Source organism: Lactuca sativa, chromosome 1 (genome assembly GCF_002870075.4).
Source record: "Lactuca sativa cultivar Salinas chromosome 1, Lsat_Salinas_v11, whole genome shotgun sequence".
Lineage (NCBI taxonomy): Eukaryota > Viridiplantae > Streptophyta > Magnoliopsida > Asterales > Asteraceae > Lactuca > Lactuca sativa.
This window is the reverse complement of record NC_056623.2, coordinates 29,085,916-29,106,476: the sequence shown is the minus strand read 5'-3', so window position 1 is coordinate 29,106,476 and position 20,561 is coordinate 29,085,916. Positions and strand designations below refer to the sequence as shown.

Below are 20,561 nucleotides of genomic sequence, written 5' to 3'. Positions count from 1 at the left end.
GGAGCGGCATTTCGAAACGAAAAACTCCTTTTTCTCGGGACTCCGGGAGCCTCGAGGCTTCCCTAGGGTGCTAAGGGGCTTAACTAGGGCTTAGGGGGGTTTATAGCACTTAGAGAGAGAAAGAAGTTAGAGAGAGAAGTGAAAAAGGTGTGAAAAATGAAGAACCATCGGCCCCCTTTTATAGCCTTGCGAGGCCTCGGTACGCTGGGCGTACCTCGGACCTACGTGGGGCGTAGCCATCGGATAAGAGCGCCAACGAGCTTCCAGCTGTCTAACACTCGGAGTAGATCAGGGCGAGGGTACGCGGGGCGTACAGACTTTGGACGCGCGGCGTATGCGAAAGGCGACGTGTCAAGATCCAAAGCGTGTTCCTTCATCAGCGATGGGCGGCCCAGATGCAGCCACGTCATCAACCTCGCAACAGACTTCGTGGATTCATGCTTTAACTTTAAAAATTCGTAACTTTCTCATACGAGCTCCGTTTTTGACGTTCTTTATATCCACGCGAGGGTGGGAACGTACTCTACAACTTTTATTTAGACACCGTCGGCTAATTTTGGCTCGATTTTAAATTTTATATTATCAACGGGCCGGGACAGGATTGGTCCGTTAAATCCTCATAACTTCTTCATCCGACATCCGTTTTCACCCATCTTTTTCTCGTTACGCTACTTTCAACGAGATCTTCGATTCTCGTTTAGGTTGTGTTGGCTAAAAACCGCTCGATCTAATATTCGAATTTCGGGTTGTACACTGCTAGTCCGAAACTTCGAAAAATCATAACTTCTTCATACGAAGTCAGATTTGGGCGTTCTTTTTATTGATGTTCTTAGTTTAGCCTATTATACAACTTTCGTTTAGATTGCTAAGGCTAAATCTCGCTCTATCGTAAATTCACTATTTACGCTTTCCGGTGTCGTGCCGGTTCCGTCGCGAAACTTCGACGGGTCATAACTTCTTCGTTATAACTCGGATTTCGGCGTTCTTTATATGTACGGAAACCTTGCGAAATATCCTACATCTTGGTTAAGATTATTTATTCTAAATAATCTTTTGTAGAAAAGTCTTTTTCGACCCCTATTGCCTCTAATTTGACTAGCCCGGGTTTGCGGGCGTTACACTATTTGCATTCATCCTTGTAACTTACCGAAGCGAGGATCTCATGCTATCATTGAACGGCTACCGAACCGCCATACTCAGGTAACCAGTCTAGGTTCCAAGTACATCAAAGTCCGTTCGGGGAGTCCGTGGCATAAAAAAAGAAGGATTTGAGTCTGAGAAAGACTGTTTCCCCATTTTCATACGAATAGTGAGAAATCTTAGAGTTTCTCCAGTTGGGGCATAGAAAGAAGACCTGAACAAACTACATGAAAGTTGCCCCTTTTTCATGGAGATTTACCCATCACAGAGATGCATAGAGGAACATAACGAACTTCATATATCCCTTTTCCACTCAATCCAGAAACAAGATCGGACGTTATTCCGGTTCGTCTCCATTTTAGTGAAACTCTTCCTCAAGCAAGGCAGCCGATAAGTCATCGAAGGCTTTTTGTTAATAATGTAATAGTCAGCATTACTTCTTTTCAAGTTTCCCAAGGTGATTTCATATCTTTTAAAGAAAATGATACTCTAATCTATTCAGAAATAAGGAGATCCTTCTATATCAAAATTTCAGTTTCTAAAATCATAGGAAAATTCCTGGATAGCCCGGTAAGAATGTGGAGAAGAACCAAAACGGAATGAGGCCAACTGAAAAACAGGTATACACATCAAATAAACTAGGATGAAACATAGGATTCGGTGGATGATTCGGCATCCTTTATTAATTGCGTATATAACGGTAGCCCTTCCTAAATAGTTTTTAAGTAGGCTAGGAAAGAAAGAAGAAATGATTGAGCGAAATGGGTTGGTTGCCCAAAGGGCTATCTGATCTGATCATGGGGGGATAGCACAAGGGCTTAAGGCATTGGTTTGCTAAATCGACATACAAGAAGATTGCATCATGCATGGGTTCGAATCCCATTTCTTCCAGTCTTTTCCTACCGAACACTTTCCTGCTCAAGATAGGGTACTAGAAAGGGATCATACGAAGGCTATGTTATTTTTTTAGATCTAGCCTGAATGACTCCTAAACTAAAGGTTTTCATTATATCTAAAGTGTGCAGTGAGGGATCTTTATATTATAGGTAGCCAGTCTTTACTTCACTCGACCCAAGCAATGCCCAAAGAGTCCCATGCCTTTCTTGGTCGGACCAAGCCAACTGGCGATTTCTGACAAGTCTTTCCTAATTTTTAGAGCAAGAAGCGGAACTACAGGAAAGCTTTCTTTATCTTTATGGATAACCAATTCATTTTCAAATATAGTTGGGAGACTTTACCCAAGAAATGGGTAAAAAAATGGAAAGATCGGAACATGGGAATAGCTCTGATACCAATACGGACTGCCCATTTCAATTGTTGTGCTTTCTTAAATTGCATACCTATACAAGGGTTCAAGTTTCGATCGATATTTGCGGAGTTGATCATCCCTCTCGAAAACAAAGATTTGAAGTGGTCTATAATTTACTGAGTACTCGGTATAACTCACACATTCGTGTACAAACCAGTGCAGACGAAGTAACACGAATATCCCCGGTAGTCAGTCCATTTCCATCAGCCGGCCGGTGGGAGCGAGAAGTTTGGGATATGTTTGGTGTTTCTTCCATTAATCATCCATATCTACGCCGTATATCAACAAATTATGGTTTCGAGGGTCATCAATTACGAAAAGACCTTCCTCTGAGTGAATATGTGGAAGTACGCTATGATGATCCAGAGAAACGTGTGGTTTCTGAACCCATTGAGATGATAGAAGATATGAACCGATCAATCGATACGATAGAAGAGGAGCTCCGAAGGTTCCTCTCTTCATTCTTCTCGGATGATAAGTCGAGCTAACCTATTCATAAGGTGAGCTAACCTATCCCATAAGCCCCTAGAGTTAACTTGTCTTTGACTTTTAGTTCATTACTTTATTCAGGTCGAAAAGAATGACGCGGATCATGGAGCAGGTTCTCAAGAGACAGCCCCCGGGCACCATAGCATGTCGGGAATAAGGGGGGACTTACTTCACGTAACCACTCCATTGGGTGTTGCATAAGGACTTCCCGGATTTTGTCAAAGCGGCCTGGAAAGGGGAACAAGGTTGGAATGAAGCTGTTCATGGATTCAGAGACCGTGTGACTAGATGGAATAAGGAAGTGTTTGGAAATATGAAATAGAAGAAGGAAATTTTGTACCGAAGATTGGATGGCATTAACCGAAAGCTTGCAGCTGGCGCTTACTACCCTGAAATTGACAGACTGAGAAATGATCTCTGGCTTTAATTGGAGGGATTGCTGGCTCAGGAAGAAGTAACGTGGGTTTATAATTCTCGTTGCAATTGGTATAAACATGGATATTGTAATACCCGGTATTTCCACTCTTTAGCTAGTGCAAGACGAAAGAGAAATAGGATTGAAGCTATAAAGCTTGATAATGGGGAATGATCATATGATGCCAAGGAAATCATGGAGATGGGTACAAAGTGATTCGAGACTCTTTACACGGATGAAAGTGATCGGGATGTGAACTTCTCTTTTGGATGCACCTATCCCTCTATTGATCAGCACTTGTTAGTTGGCGTTGGGAGGGGAAATCAAGCAAGCTCTTTTCTCAAAGTCCCGATTGAATCCTTTTTTTCAAAGCCAGTGGAACCATGGTGAAACCCGTCTTTCTTGATCCTAGTGTTGTAAGACAGGTAAATGCCGCGCAAATTGTTCTTATTCCTAAGGCTCCGACCATTAGAGATTTTCCATCAGTCGTTGCAACGCCATCTATAAGGCAAAATCATTACTAACAGGTTGAAGAGCATTATGCCCCTTGTTATAGCTTCGAATCAATGCAACTTTGTTAGGGAGTATAGATAATATTCTTTTTGCACAGGAGATCATTCACTCCATGAAAACATCTAAAGGGAAGAGAGGGTACATGGCCATGAAGATTTACTGAGAAAAAGCTTATGATCGCACCAAATGGAGTTTGATCTTCCATTGCTTGAAGGAGTTGCAGCTCCCTGAACACATACAATCTGTCATTCGTGAATGTATTTCCTCCCCGCGGATGAATCTCTTGTGGAATGGTCTTAGAGCTAATGATTTTGTTCCTTCACGTGGTGTTAGACAAGGGGACCCGTTATCACCATACCTCTTTGTACTGGCTGTTGAGCGGTTGGGTCATCTCATATGTGTGGAACCAGGTCTTTTTTCGGTTCTCAATGGATCCCTCGTGACTGCCCAGAGGAGAAGAATAGGTAGGGATGATAGGATTGGAACTCGTGATATTTTTTACCCAAAAAAAGGCGCTACCAAGCTGCGCTACATCCCTTTCAATTGGTCTACAGTGTCATTGTAGAGAATCCCTGCCCTGTTTTCCACATCGGCAATGCACCTCCATCGATATTCAATTTCTCTTGCCATTTCTTCTTTTTTGTCTTTATTGATTTAGATACTCATCATCATTCCACCCTTTGGTTGGGGAAGGTCCGGAAAGCCCTCACTCCCCCTTTTTCAAAAAGAAGCCCCGCTCAACAAGGGGCCCTCTCTGATAAGGAAGAAAACGAAAGAATCTCAATTTTACGACAAATCTGGTCCGATGGCTGTTCTCCACTAACCACAAGGATATAGGGACTCTATATTTCATCTTTGGTACCATTGCTGGAGTGAGGGGCACATGCTTCTCAGTACTAATTCATATGGAATTAGCACGACCCGGCGATCAAATTCTTGGTGGGAATCAACTTTATAATGTTTTAATAACGGCTCACGCTTTTTTAATGATATTTTTTATGGTTATGCCGGCGATGACAGGTGGATCTGGTAATTGGTCTGTTCCGATTCTGATAGGTGCGCTAAAACAAACGGGGGGGGGGGGGGGGGGGAGGATCTACCCGTTCAGTATAATTCCAAAGAAAGACTCTCGTTCCCGAGTCTCATCAATCTCAATGTCTATGGGTCCACAACCCGATTGAAAAAAGTATAACATCCTGAACGAACTTCTTTCCTTAAACCCTCGTAAGGTATCTCTATCACTTGTTATGCCGAATCAATCAACAAGCAACCATAATTTTCTATCTTCAACGCTTCAGGCAGGTGGCCTAGCTAACACAGCAAGGACTTACAGCATATACTCAGTGCCCCTAATAGATGTGGAAATTAGACTTTCTCTCTTCTATTTTTTTTAGACGAATATCGAAATCCTTCTTGGATTAAAAAAATGTGGGAATAAAGAGTATTAACAGAAAATATTTCATCTTTCCTTGATGCAGAAATAAATAGTCCTGACTTTCCTGAAAGCTTACTAAGGTGTGACGCCTGATTGTGAGTCTCATAGCCATACGGGAGCTTTGAATTACACCCTAGAAGGAGTTAGTCAAAGCCTTCCTTTCGCCCTCGCTTTCCTTCATCTCATGCATCTGGGGAAGGAAGCGAAGCTGTTTAAGTAAGAGTTAGCGCCTATGGAAAAGAGATTTTAATCGCTTTGTGGCGGGATAAGCTGTGATCTTATTCCTAACTTGGGATATTAAGTAAAATAACATCACTCATTGGCAAAGCATGAATTAGCCTTCGAGTTGTGACTTCTTGTTCATCTTTCACTATCTGACCTTTCATTTCAGGTTCTCTTCTCTTAGTCTTCCATGGCCCATTCCTCTAGAAATGACTTTTTAATAACCTAATAAGAGATATATTACGCGCATCATCGCATAATCTATTTTCTTGGAAGGAATTAGCTAACTAGCCTAGCTGACAAGGCATGGCATGAATGGCGGGATGCTAACTCGATTCGCCATTGCCTCTACGGGATTACTACCTTATATAGAAAAATAGAAAGCACCAAAGGTAAGTAGTTCCCAGTCGAAAGATAAAATTATTCTTAGCAGTTAAACAAGTGAATGGAATTTTTTCCCCCTATTGGTTGACTGGGCTTCCCCAGTGTCATCATCGGCCCACTCCTGTACCATCTCATCCTTAGTGAATAAAAAAGGGTGCTTGTGCTTCTTAAGTAGCATTTACTTACCTTCTTCATCGAAGGCTTCCATTTATAGGGAACTGTTCTATCTAATGTGGCATTATCACGTGCGGCAAGTGTTTCTGCCTCATCCCCACCCCGATGGCTATAGTCAAGTAGAAATGACTTATCTATTTAGTAACTGAACCAAAGAGAAAGTAAGCCCCGTCGCTCTCACTACAGCCTTTCACTTTAACCGGGCATAGGCCCTCTTTCCTAATTCATCTACTGGTCTTATCTTACAAGCACCAGAATGAGAGAAGGACTTCCTGGCTTGACTTTCTCACACAAAAACTTCATTAGTATAGATCTGTAGCCCGTTCTGGGTCTTTCAATGTTTGAATTGAAGGTTCATACTCCCAGACTTATTTGATCTTATCAATTGTTATAATTTTTCTCGAATAAATCATGAATTTTCTAGGATAGTATTCAAGATCTTATCGAAAACTTACAGCAGCTTGCCAAACAAAGGCTAAAAGAAAAAAGAACAGGGGTATGACTGGCATAACATCTACGATTGGATTCAAAAAAGCACAGGCTTCGGGAAATTTAGCGAAGAAAAGACTACTCGGATAAAGGGCAGAATTAAGACAGATCAAACTAAAGATATTAAGCATAACAGACATTTTGTTCGTCGAGATAATTGCATTTTGATTGAGTTATTTATATAAGGAAAAATAAAGAAAGTAAGGTAGACAAAAAACTCCTTCTTTTTCCGCTCAATAAAAAATCCTCCAATTCTCAAAGGAGAATAGAAGAAATCATACTTTCATACAATATCTTAATTGAATTGTATGTAATGATCAATAAATTCAGTTGAATTCTAGATATACACATGTCAAAATCCTAGCACGAATCTATAATATATTCTATAAAGAAGAAAGATTTTCTATAGATAGTTGGGATGGAATTGACGAACACTTAATACCAATATTATTATTTATTAGTATTAGTGTCCAATAACAATATAAATGGGGCGTAGCCAAGTGGTAAGGCAACGAGTTTTGGTCCCGCTATTCGGACCTCCACGCTCTTTAGCACAAGATTTTGAGTCTCGCGTGTCTACCATTTCACTACCAAGGCATCTTGAAAGTGAATCATATTCCATGAATATAATATCTATCTAGTGTGATGTATGGAATATATGATAAAAGTGGAGTGTTGGAGTATTTCTATTGATCGGTCATGTCATCTAGGCCCGAATTGGACATCCAATTGCTTCGATTTGAATTATCCGGAGAATGCCTTATATAGATATCCAATATATCAAATATAGATATCCAATATATCAAAAAGATGGACAATCAAACCTATTTCTCGATTCAATAGAAGCCCAAAGAGGTGAATAGGGTCCCAAATAACGAGAGATATGTAAAAAGCAGGTCCGATTACGCCTATTCCTAATCCTAAATGGAATGTAACTAGGGATCCATATGTAAACATAATATCTATTTAGATACGCTCAAATGACCCCTTCTCACAATGAGAATGTATATAACCCTATTCCGGTCTGGTCCGGTATGAAATGAACTTATAATCTATACGGTAAAGCAACCACTCGTTGTCGTTTAGTTGTCCGTCACTCGTAGTCTCTGCGTCATAAGTGGTTGTTCGGAAGGGTTTGACAATGTAACAGACAGCTAGGCAGTTACTACGCAACACACATTGGGGTGGTGCAACAATGGAACGACTAGTAGTCTACGACTAGTGGTGTTACGAAACAACTACCCGACGAGTGGTAATAACGACAACTACAGTAGGTTTGACAGTAGCGTTAAGACGACTGGTTCTCGTAGTTGTATTGCCCTAATGCAACGACTCAAACAACTACGAGTGCTCCCAAGACGATGAGACACATGCGCTATACCGTCGAGTATTGCTTGCGAAGCAACCGCAACTCGTTGTAGGTCCTCTCCTTACATTACAGTCGAGTAGCTTTCACTCCTTCGCTTGCAATGTGCGGTTGGTTTACCTAACGCATGGCTTCCCCAACGCCAATAGTCGCATGAGTTCTCCTACACCGGAACCCATGCCTTTAAACAAACCGCATGATGCCTTCCGGAGTTGCCGTAGTTCTGTTACCGCCTTGTCGTCTTGGGTTGGGAAGGATACGACAGGCTCAATTCAAGGACACTCAATTTCAAGCTCAATTTCAGGCTTTCGAAGCTCTGACGCTTTCTGTCGCATTTGTTCTCTCTTTTGTTTACCTATCATTTTCACTTTCTTTAACCGTACTTAGGTAGCTCTTCGTTCGTTCGGCAGAGGCGTAGAGCTATCTACTTGGTCATGACTGGCTCTGCTACGCTAGGTTCTCCCTATGGCGCTATGCATCGTTCCCTTCGGTCGAGCGAATCCCATTGTTCCGGTCCGAGAATCCCTATGTCGGAGGTCGAGCAGCTACGCTCTCGTTGGTCGAGGTTAGATCCTCGTATGTCGCCACTCTCGTCACTGGGCGTTCTCACTTTTTCCTTGTTATCTCAGGACACTCTGCCAGGTTGTTCCTTGTTGACCGGCCTTGTGATTCTCGTTATAGAATGTAGTGCCCAACAGTTTAAAGGAACGGGTGAAGTCTCGGGATCCGCTCTAGTCGAGTAAGAGATTTCCCCTGTAGAGTAGTCTCCGTATCAGTCCATGGGCTAAGGTGCAATTGCCTTCTTAGAGCCAGTAACTTCGTACTTTAAATTGGAGAAAAAAGAGTTCCAGAGGCATCTTCCATTCATCTCTATTTTGGTTTTTCTGCACCATATTTTGATCTCCCTTTTCTTCGATCCAGAATTCCCAACAAATCCTTGACTCCTCGAATACAATGGGATTTCACACCTGGCGAATCTTTCACTCTACCTCCTCTTATTAAGACTATAGAATGTTCCTGCGAATTATGACCTTCCCCCGGAATGTGAGCAAATATATCATGTCGATTGCTCAACCGTACTTTGGCTATCTTACGTGGAGCTGAATTCGGTTTTTTCGGTGTTCTCGTTGGTACACGCGGGCGTACTCCTTGCTTCTGGGGACATTGATCCGAAGCTCGAGTACGGTCCGTGCGCCGTTTTTCTTCTCTACCATGACGAATCAATTGATTTAATGTAGGCATCGGTCACTCTTTCTTTCTTTTGTCCTTCGCCCCGATTTTTCCCCTGTAATGTAACTAGCGTTTACTCTCGATCCGAAGCACCCCTTTTCCATTCATAGAGAGATCCAATCGTCAAAATCAATAAAAAGGCCATCATGGACCAAGATCCAAAGGGATGAATCTTGTTGGGAGGTACTGCCCAAGGAAAGGAAAATGTGACTTCCGGATCAGGGATAATAAATAAAATAGAAACAAGATAAAATCGTATATCAAAACGACTTCTGGCATCACCGAAAGGATCGAAACCACATTCGTAGGCTGACAATTTTTCTGGGTAGGTCGAACTATTGGAAGCAAATGGAAAAGGAACACCGAGTGGGATCAAAGAAACTAGCGGACTGATAATTAAATAGATAAAAATAGGTGCAAATTCTGACATCACCATAGCCCACTTTGTTTTCTCGCTCCTTGCTCGCGGAGCGGCATACCGAAAAAAAGATAGGATTTGAATTGATGACTTAAGCCCTTGCGCTATTCCCCCTGATCGCATCGTAGATAGCAGTCAGAGTCAGTACGCTTTCTATTCTCTTTATATTATATATGAAAATAGATAAGAAAGGAGGGCTGTCAAGGCCCGGAACTTCTCCGAGAGGTTCCTTTCGATACTCAGCGCACATCGGTAAAGGCCTTACTCTATTCCTTGTCAGGAATAGCGGCCTTAGTCTACTACTATCGGCTATCTCACTCTCGGGAAATCGGGGGTTTTGTCGGGGAATCGGTGTCGTGGTGGTGCTACGAGATGGCGATTTATCGTATAGAAGAATGGATCCGCGGACCTATTGATTGACCATAGATGCGAACCGATCGACCACTACCTAAGGGAAGATAAGTAGTTAATCTATCGTTCAAGGGCAAGGGGAGAACATGTAGCGGCTTGCCTAGATCTCGTATTTCCCACGTAGTCCGTCGGTCAAACCAACAATTCTCCTCTCAAAGTAATAGAGAGATCCTTTTCTTTTTCCGGTATGTAGCTCCACGAGCAAGGAGCGCATCATCAGATCAGAGCGAAAACGAACATAGGATCATGGCCCTTTTCTTCTTTCTTTTGCTGCTGATCTCACATCGAGAGCAGCTCCTTCGTGTTCAGGATGATCGAAGGAGAGATCTTCCTCCGACTCCGAGAAATCGGTCAAGCGGGAGGCTACCCTCGACTTACCTCTCTCTATAAAAACCCCCTCCCTAGAGGAGAGCATAAGCTCCAGGATGAGTATGTCCTGGATTACCAGATTCATTCTTGTCCTGATCCACCATGCTATTTTTTTTTGAAATAAAAAAAGATTCTAGGAGAGGGCTCGTAATAATCTTATCAAAGATCACAAGGTGCTGAAGTGGCCGGATAGGGGGGGTCTGTAGGTTTTTGTGAAAGGGATGCTCTTATCATGTTATTGCTGAAAATAAAAAGCGAATTCCTCTATTTGATGTCGATTCACCCACACTTCCATTCCTTGTAGAGGAAGGCTAACTGCTTGCTGGCTGGGAGCTGTATGAGTGGTAACGTCCACGTACGGCTCCGTGAGAAGGGCGGTGGACAGAAATGGCCTTGTTGTACCTCACTCTCGTCTTCAATGGGGTCTGCTCTTTCTTTTTTGGGAGAGTATGCCAATATGATCTTAATGGGGTGCGGGGCTTTGCATCTGACATTCGTTGGGCTTCCCTCTTCGGGAGCCTACGTCCATGCGTTTTTGTGCAATAAACCCCTCCGGCCGAAGACTAGTGGTAGGTGGTCCCGCGGAGCTTTCGGAAAAGGGTAGCCTAGTGTCAGATGTTTTGGAGACCCATCTATCTCATTGTTCCCTCTGATCACTCCGGCGAGCCTGTGCTCATCGGCCATCCCTTCGGGTTCCTTAGTTTCTAACACTGCAAACCGAGAGCCCTATTGCTTATTGCCATCATGTTCTCGCTCACCTCCGTGAATTCCCCCTCTATGATTTCAATTTATCACTCCGCGTCGTCCCCTTTTCTGACCTATCATCCAAGGACCCTATTTTCGTGAAGGTTTATTTACTACAACATTTTGCTTCTCTTGCTCTGTATCAGTTCTCATAGCATCATTATTGTCCTTCCCTGCACTCGTGTCGGTTTGATTTCAGTCCGTTGTAAACATGACTTGGATCTGTGACCGAATTTACCGCATTAAAAAGAAATAAAATGGATAAATACTCAATTCTCTGAGTTCTTTTCCCTAATCTACTTAAGGAACTGGCGCTGAGCCAAAACATATTAATTACAATTACTATCATATTTATTATATTTAATATTTTGCATATATAAATATACAAGTATTATGTGACTTTTTAATTTTAAAAATTAATAACCCTATAAATTGACATGTGGATATTATTTATTTCAAAAATATCATATAATGATAATTGTCAAAAGTCATGAAAGATTAACATGTGACCAAATAGATCTTCATTTATTATAGTTGATATGTTAATATAGCAACCTGTTTTCAAAATGGCAAATTTCTTCAATTTGCTTTGTTATTGTAAATGAAAGAAATAGCAACCAAATTTCATTGTAAATACTATACCTACGTTTAAATAATTATATGTTAATTTTGTAAGTTATAAAGATATGTATTATCTTTTTAAATGAAGGTCTTAAGGTTGCACTTTACAATGAGAGTTTAAGAAATATTTTTTTGTTGAAAGTACATTATTATAAATGGAAAAAAACCCATTAATTTTCATTTTAATTATTTTTGCAAATATATCAGAGTACATTGCTAGGTTGGAAGATGAGACATAATATACTTTGGAGCTTTCAAGAGACCTAAAAGCCTAGACTTTATATCTAGAAAAAAACATCATAAATGGTCCTTGTGGTTTCCCAAAATCTGAAGTTTAGTCCCCATGGTTTAAAAACCTCATAGATGGTCCCTGTGCTTTCAAAACTTTTGACGATTGGTCCATATTACTAACTCCGTTAAGTTATTTCCATTGACCGAAGGGTATTTTTGTAACTTCACTACCACAGGGACCATTTATGATATTTTCTCGTTTTTTTTAAAAAGAAAAAATTAAATATAATTATTTAATATGTAAAAGGTCCTACACTCCTACTCTCTCTCTCTCTCTCCCTCCTTCTCTCCCTCCCCCCTCTCTCTCCCTCTCGTTTTCCCTTTTCCGTCCGCTGATGAAGCTGCCAAGAACACCCCCTAAAAGCATTATGCAGATCTATTTCACCCCTCCTTTTTTCTTTAGATTCAATTAATAAATCTAAATTGGAGGTGGAGTTTTCTGACAGTCAAGAAGGCAACAGCCTCCTTCGCATCTCCCCTGCACCTGACTTGTTAGCTGCTTCCTTGATCCTCTCAGACCAACCTTCTCCTTTCCCTTCGTGATCAATTGCCGGAGCAGAAGCAAGTAGTCGAGAAGCTGCTTGAGCAGCTCCGCGGTGCACCCACCGAGACCACCAGTAGCCCCGCTGCTTCCATTCCCCTTTCCTTCTTCGGTCCAGTCAAGCACCAAAAGTGCTTCCTTCCATCGGGTTAAGCAACTTTTAACCTCCCACAATCTCACTTTCAATACACGATCAAATGAATACGGAGACATGTTCTCTTGGTTTTCAACCAACAATATTACAAATTAAACCCTCAGAGGGTCGCCGAAGATCGATCTCCCCACCCCTCCTTGCGATTTGATAACTTCACTGCCGGAGCCTTCGATTCATGATTCCATTCGTTTCCCCTTCCCAATTTGTTGAAGGAACGAAGATAGATACCTATTCCCCTTTTGTTGTGTTTTGCAAAATCCAGTTCTACAAACATACATTATCAGTCTCTTCAAAAAACGAGGATCTGGAAATACGAGTACCCATCCAAAACTCAACGTAATGCTTGTTTTCTTTAATTTGACCCCCACGGTTCCTTTCAAACGACCTGACAACCCTCGAATCGTAGCCAATTCGACCCCCATCGTAGTTTTGAATCGAACATTTGAGCTTCACAAGGTGTTTTTCGTGCTTGTCTCCGTTAACCTCCATCGTTCGTTTATGGAGATGGAAAGATTAAGGTAGATATGAAGAAATAAGGTTCAGATTTCCCACTAATCAAACAAAAGGAATATTGGGGTAAAGAGATGAAAGCTCTGAACTGGACAGGGAGAGAGAGAGAGAGAGAGGACCTTTTAAATATATTATATATATAAGATAAAGCATCATAAATGGTCCCTATGGTAGTGAAATGACAAAAATACCCTTCAATGGAGTTAGCAATAAGGACCAATCGTCAAAAGTTTTGAAAGCATAGGGACCATCTATGAGGTTTTTAAACCATGGGGACTAAACTTCAGATTTTGGGAAACCACAGGGACCATTTATGATATTTTTTCTTATATCTATTACTAATTAGGTGTAAAACTCGTGTATTACACAAGTTGATTAAAAAAAATAAATTAAAATGTAAATAATAAGTATTTTTTAAAATAAAATTTTAAAATAAAGAATGAAGAAACATATTAATTGCAATTTATTATAATATTTATTACATTTAATACTTTGTATATATAAGTATAAGATTATGTGGCTTTTTAATTTTAAAATTTGAAAAAACCTACAAATTGATATGTGGATATTATTTATTTAAAAAATATCACAAAATGACAAATGTCAAAAGTTATTAGAGATTGAAATGTGATAAAATTATCTTCATTTATTTATTATAATAGAGATTTTGGATTTAATCAACTATGTGAAAAGAAAAAGAAATAGGGGTTTATCTTTTTAGAAAGATTTTAAAGAAAAGGAAAAAAAGGATGAATTTCTAAATTTTAATTAATTGGTCAAAGGAAGGTCAACATTTAAAAATTAAAACACACTCCATTTTTTTTTGCCTGTGTGCGTGAATCCTTGGAGTCAACAAGAAAACGGAAAGAAATAAAATTGAAGTTGTATGTAGGACTGTTCATTATTTGGATAAAACCGAATTGTCCAATTGGACAAATTGGATTGGACTATTTGGTTCGGATATTTGGATTTTTGGATTGGTTTTCAACAAAACCGAATTACTATTTTGGATTTCAGATTGGTTTTGGTTTATAAAATATGAACCGAATAATCCAAAAAAACCGAATAACAATTTATTATTTATTTATTTTTAATATAACTATAACTATTTATTAATTTTATAATTTATTTTTTCAAATAAGTTCAAAAAGTTTCATCTAATAAAAAACATTAATATGTATTTTCTCTTAAAAGTTCTTTAGCTATTAAATATTAAACTATAATATACATTCTAAGTAGTTTATAAAATTTAAATTACAATTAAATAATTTTTTGCTTCTTCTATAAAAATTAGATAATATTATAATTACATGTCATTTTAAAATGTTTTACTTTCTGAAAACCGAATCATAAAAACCGATCCAACCGAATTGTAATTGGATCGGATCGGATCGGATTTGAATTTAGTTTGGATTATTCGGATTCATATTTTGAAAACCGAAATCAATTTGGATTTATTTAATTGGATCGGATCGAACCGATCCATCCAAATGAACACCCCTAGTTGTATGTGTGTTGTGGTATGATCGTGAATTAGAAGGAAAGATGCAGCAAAGCTGCAATAGAAGATGGAGGAGTACTGCCATGGTAGTTCTGCCATTGTTGGCGGAAAGGGTGGCCCTCGCGGCGGCGACACTGGCCACGTTTGTGTTCACAAAGTGTTTTTCCAGGTTAAAAGCATCTCCAATTTATTTCTATTTTCCATAATTTCTTATATTTTTTTCTTATTTTTTTTCTATCCTTACTCTATTTATTTCCATATTTTGAAGAAATTAATAATATAACATAAAATATGGTATTATACAATTTATTTCTTCCAAAATAAAGATGAACTTTGAGTTATTGGTTTTTTTTTTTTTTTTTTTTTTTTTTTTTTTTTTTTTTACATATTTATACATTTCTAGTTTATTTTTACTAATTATAATTTAAAATAATTTAAATGTAATGTTTAATATTTATAATATTTTATTATATTAATTAATTATAAATATAAAGTTTATTTTTTTATAAAATTCAAATAAAAATTTAAATACATATTGAAATTTTAAAACATGATAACATATTTTACAAAAACTTATAATTAAGTGTTATAAATAAAATCTTATTTATTTAATATTATTGTAATGAAAAAAATATAGATTATATATTTGTTAAATTCAAATTAGAAAAAAATGTGTATTTAATAATATATATAAGTTGAAAGAATGAAATATATTATGAATATATATTTTGAGAGTAAAAATGGGATAACAAATAAAGTAGTGTTAGAGATGCAACAATATTCTTTTTTTTTTTTTTGAAAAAAAAAATAAATAAAAGTGGATCGGAGATAATCTAAGTTCTAAAGTTCCATCTCCTAAAAACTTTAGCAATTAAGGTGTGGACATTTGAATTTGATTCCTTGAATCCATGTTAGATATGTTTTAAGATTAGTGAAATTATTACGAATTTTTGTGATATGTGCTAAGAATATCTATGGGTTAATGCTTATGGATTGATGTTTTAGTGTTACAAGGAACTCTAAACGTGAATTGATTTTATTTCACTTAGAGGCTTATAGCAACTCCATTCCACCATAAAATCTTATTTTTTTTTCCTTTTATTTTTCCCCATTTTTAATTCTTTTCAATTTTCATCTTCATTTTTAGAGATACGAATATCATTTCTCTAAATATGGAGTAATTTCTCCAAAAATGAAGGTGAAGTTTTAAGTGTCGGTTTTAGCCAATCTTTTTTATTCTATACATGTATAATTTATTTTTGTCTATTAGTTATAATTAAATGTAATATTTAATATTTTTAATATCCTGTTATATATTAAATTATATTAACAAATCATAAATATAAAGTCTAATATTTATGTATCGAATTCATATAAAAAATTAAATACACACTAAAAGTTTGAAACACGGTAACATATTTTATAAAAACTTATAATTTAATAATATTTTTTTTATATATAGTTCATGTCGATTAAGAAAAAAGTCATTTTCATATATATTGGTTCGATCCGATTTTACTAACATTTTTCGGGTTTGGTCTGTTTTTATTTGAAAACCACAAATTGAAAAACATTGAAACCGAAAATCGGGCCGGTTCTGATTTTTCCTGTCCGGTCTACGAAATACATTAATAGTTTTTTCAATATCTGTGTAATATTTCTAAAAGATGTATGTATAATATTTATTTAAAAGTGTGTTATAAATATAATCTTATTTATTTACAAATTATTGTTAATAAATTAATAATTAATTCAAATCCATTATATATTAACATTTTATTTTGAGAAAATGACAAAAATAGCCAATTACACTAATTGCATTACAAAAATAGCCAAAAAAAATCGAGATTACAAAAATAGCCACCCATTTCGCAGATGAGAAGGTCCCATCTGCGAAATGGGCTTCTCATCTGCGAAAGTACAAGTCCTTAAAGCACAGTTGTGCTTTAGGTACTTGTACTTTCGCATATGAGATTTTTTTTTTTTTTTTAAATTTTTTCTGTATAAATAGAGGTAATTTCGCAGATGGAATAGGTCCATCTGCGAAATCCTCTGAGCCTATTTGCGAAATGATGCAATTTTTTTTAATTTTAAATTTTTTTTTTAAGTTTGACTATGAAATGAATTGGTTTGACTACGAAATGGGCTTTGCTATATAAAAACTTTTGTAGAAAAAATATCATTTTGGTTGTTATTTGTTTGTGAAATACTCTCTACAATTTGTTCAAAAAATGATTGAATATTTGATTTGTCTTGTAACCGGTGGGAGATGGCAAGTTAATGGAACTAATCTGGAATACATATGTCCACAGGGAGGTATTTCTGAACTTGCTTTGATATTTTCTGAGTATATTAGTTATAGTGATTTTGTATCTTTGGTAAGAAGCAAAATTGGTTTGTTAGACAAATATAGAATTAGTCTTCGTTTCCATCATCCTGAATTAAATTATTATATAGCTATAGTTGAAGACGTGGATGTTAGAATGTTGATAAACGTAATCAAATGTAGTGGAGGAAGGGCTGTGAAAGTGTTTGTGGTGGATGATGAAGTTGAGGAGGTTAATGGGGGTGGTGAAATTGGTGGTTTATGCAGTTATAAAGGGAGCAACGATTCGATAGGTACTTTCAATACTCCTAGTGTACCTCAGTTTCACAGTGTTGCTGAAAATGTTAATGTTAGTTATTCACCTATTCACTATGTGGATCTCGAGAATTACAAGTATGTTGGTGATGATGATGTTGGTACATATCTTAATCATGTGGGTGGTCGTTGTGATGATGTTGCCGAACAAGAAGTTAAACTTATGAATAGGCGTGTGGTAGATAAAACTAAAAAGAAAAAAAATTCAACTCAAAAAAATGAAAAAAATCATGTTTACGGGCATTATGTTGATGTTGGTGATGTATGTTTAGATATAACCGAGCTACAAAGTAATTCCGATAGAGATGAGTTGGGTGATGAAGTTAAAGCTAAGTATCCCGATAACCTTTTTCACGGTATGCCCCCTGTACCAGCATGGCCAGTTGATAATAATGAAGATATCCCAACACAGATGGTAGACATTAATCTTCAAAAGATTCAATGTGAGAGTATATTTAAAAACAAAGAACTTTTAAAGCGGTGTATTGGTAAAAAATGTCTTCGAGAAGGTTTCCAGACGAGGACAAGTAGATCCACCAAATCAAGGTATGAAGCTGTGTGTGTTTCGAAAAATTGTTCTTGGTTACTAAGAGCAAAAGCAATTAAAAATACTGATGGACTTTTCCAAGTGAATAAATTTGTTGATGTACACACATGTTCTTTAACATTGTTGCAACCTAATCATCGACAAGCAAACAAATATGTTTTGGGTGAATATGTTGCTGATGTTTTGGCTGAAGACTATAGTAGAGTTTATCGGGGAAAAGAAATTGTTAATGATATGAATGCTCAATTGAATATCAATATCTCATACCATCAGGCATGGCGTGCGAAGCAATATGCATTGTTGTCGTTAAGGGGTACGAAAGAGGATTCTTTTACCAAACTTCCGGCGTATTGTCACAACTTGGCCAAACATAATCCGGGTACTGTCACACATATTAAAACAGATGCTGATGATCGGTTTGAGTTTTTGTACGTTGCACTCGGTTGCTCGGTTAGTATTATCATGTCCTAATTTTTTTTTTTAATATTTATTTTGGTGTATTTGAATAGATATACAATGTATTGTAGGTACAAGCTTTTGTCACTTTTTGTAAGCCGACCCTAGTAGTAGATGGAGCTCACCTAAAGGGCGAGTTCAAAGGTACCATGCTACTTGCAGTTACTAAGGACGGACAAAATCAAATATTACCGGTTGCATATGGTATATGCAAAAATGAGTGTACTGATTCTTGGACGTGGTTTTTTCAAAAACTACGTGATTGCATAGGAAATATGCAGGAGCTTACAATTATATCTGATAGGTCTCCATCTATAGCAACATCCGTTGCCAACATTTTTCCTCACGCTCATCATGGAATATGTGGTATCCATTTGTATTTCAACATAGTATCTAGATTCGGCAAGAGTAAGACGGTTAAAGGAATTTTTTGGGAGGCGTGTAGGGCGTACACAGTTGATGCTTTTGATGCTGGCATGGATGTTATGAAAAAGACAAAAGAACCAGTATGGGAGTACTTAAAAAGTATAAATCCAGAAACCTGGTCAAGGGCACATTTTAAAGGGAACCGATACAATCTTATGTCGTCCAACAGTGCGGAGTCTATAAATGCATTATCTAGACACGCACGTAAGGTGCCAATACTTATGTTGATTGATTTTTTTTGTGCTACAATGCAACAATGGTGGTTTCAAAGACGTAACTTTGCAGGTATTACGTAAATTTGTAATATTAATGTTTTATTAGTTTCGATGTTATTGATTTTGACTTCTTCATTTTGGCTGTTTTTTTAGCGGAAGCAACAACAACACTTACCCCTTGGGCGGATGAAGTTGTAAAAGAAAACAAGAAAACTTTTACCAAATGGGATGTTCGCATGATCTCAAATACGAAATGCGAGGTCAAAAAGGGGGCACAAAATGTGATTGTTGATTTTCAACATATGACATGTACATGTAGGCATTGGCAACTTGATGGGATACCTTGTGGTCATGTCATAAGATGTTTAACAGTGAACAATTACCAAGACTGCTCGAGGTTTGCATTAAATGCTTACCTTACCGAAACACTGAGGAAAACATATGAGGAATCAATAAACCCTCTGCCGAAGCCATCCGAATGGGAGATCCCCGATGATTTGATGATTGTTAAGCCACCTATAATGGATAAACGTCAGCCAGGCAGGCCAAGAAACACAGACCGCATTCCATCCCAAGGCGAGGGTCCAATTATAAAAGAGTGTTCTACATGTGGTCAACTAGGACACACGAGAAATAATTGTACTGGAAGGGCGTCTGGTAGCAGAGCAGGTCACATAATTTCTACTGCAGAAATGACATATAATATTGGTGGTTCAGCGGGTTGCTCACAAAACCATAACGCTGATTTTGATATAAAACAACCTTGAAATTAAGAGTAATGACGAGTTGTTAGCTTATTATGTATTGTAATATTTTTATTAACTCTTACAAGACATTGCTATGCTTTCATATTTTAGTTAAGTTTGTTGATTATAACAATGAATGAAGCCTTTATATTATAAAATATAGTTTGCAGATTTATTTTAACAGTTACAACATGTTATTTAAAAAAAAAACAACAAACGATCCTTTGGCAACCTAATCTGTTTCATGATAATATTACAACAACTTTATAACTAATTTTTAAATTCAGGGAACTGCAACGGGTACTTCTCTTTCTCCATTGTTATATAGTCATCCCTAATTCTCATTTTGTCTTCGAAACGATCCTTTTTTACCATAATGTGTATCAGCTGCTCATCCTTCTCAGCAAGCCGTTTTTCAGTCGTTTTGATTGCCTTCTTACTCTTTTTTATCCAATCTTTATGCTCTTTGATTTTGTTTTTATTGAGGTCAATCCATTCTTCAGCTTATTTGCATTCCGAACCTATATCATTAGCAAGTTGAGTGAGAAGTCGGGATGACTCTTTGTCCTCTTCTTGTTGTGCTTCAGCCTTCTTTAATTCTTCAAAATTTTCATGTGACATATATGACCCGGCTGAAGAGGGTGTAAAAAAAGGGTCTACCGAATCACAGTAGTAACAATCTACTTCGTTGCATGAGCAAATTTCGAATTTGTGTGAGGAACTCATAATAAAATCGATATTGTATTAAACTGGAGCAATAAGTGGTATTTATACATAGTAGACAGTAATGAGAAGTCCAACTTT

At 37.6% G+C, this 20,561-nt stretch overlaps 3 protein-coding genes and 1 pseudogene across 3 annotated transcripts; 2 read left to right on the top strand and 2 right to left on the bottom strand.

The window, feature by feature from the left end:
* Positions 1 to 1,884: 1,884 nt before the first annotated feature.
* On the top strand, positions 1,885 to 2,937 carry LOC122194888 (NADH dehydrogenase [ubiquinone] iron-sulfur protein 3). Its single transcript, XM_042896188.2, is given in 2 exon segments — positions 1,885 to 2,387; positions 2,390 to 2,937. Coding segments are annotated over 2 exon segments (600 nt in total). The 5' UTR covers positions 1,885 to 2,335.
* Positions 2,938 to 8,464: 5,527 nt separating this feature from the next.
* Positions 8,465 to 9,291, bottom strand: LOC122196601 (ribosomal protein S12, mitochondrial). Its single transcript, XM_042899700.2, has one exon. The coding sequence runs from the start codon at positions 9,176 to 9,178 to the stop codon at positions 8,807 to 8,809; it is 372 nt and encodes a 123-aa protein (XP_042755634.2). The 5' UTR covers positions 9,179 to 9,291; the 3' UTR covers positions 8,465 to 8,806.
* LOC122196600 (NADH-ubiquinone oxidoreductase chain 3) lies at positions 9,240 to 9,733 on the bottom strand. The gene has a single exon (XM_042899699.2). The coding sequence runs from the start codon at positions 9,705 to 9,707 to the stop codon at positions 9,240 to 9,242; it is 468 nt and encodes a 155-aa protein (XP_042755633.2). The 5' UTR covers positions 9,708 to 9,733.
* A 99-nt stretch (positions 9,734 to 9,832) lies between these two features.
* LOC111889119 (uncharacterized mitochondrial protein AtMg00530-like) lies at positions 9,833 to 11,352 on the top strand (annotated as a pseudogene).
* Positions 11,353 to 20,561: the final 9,209 nt, after the last annotated feature.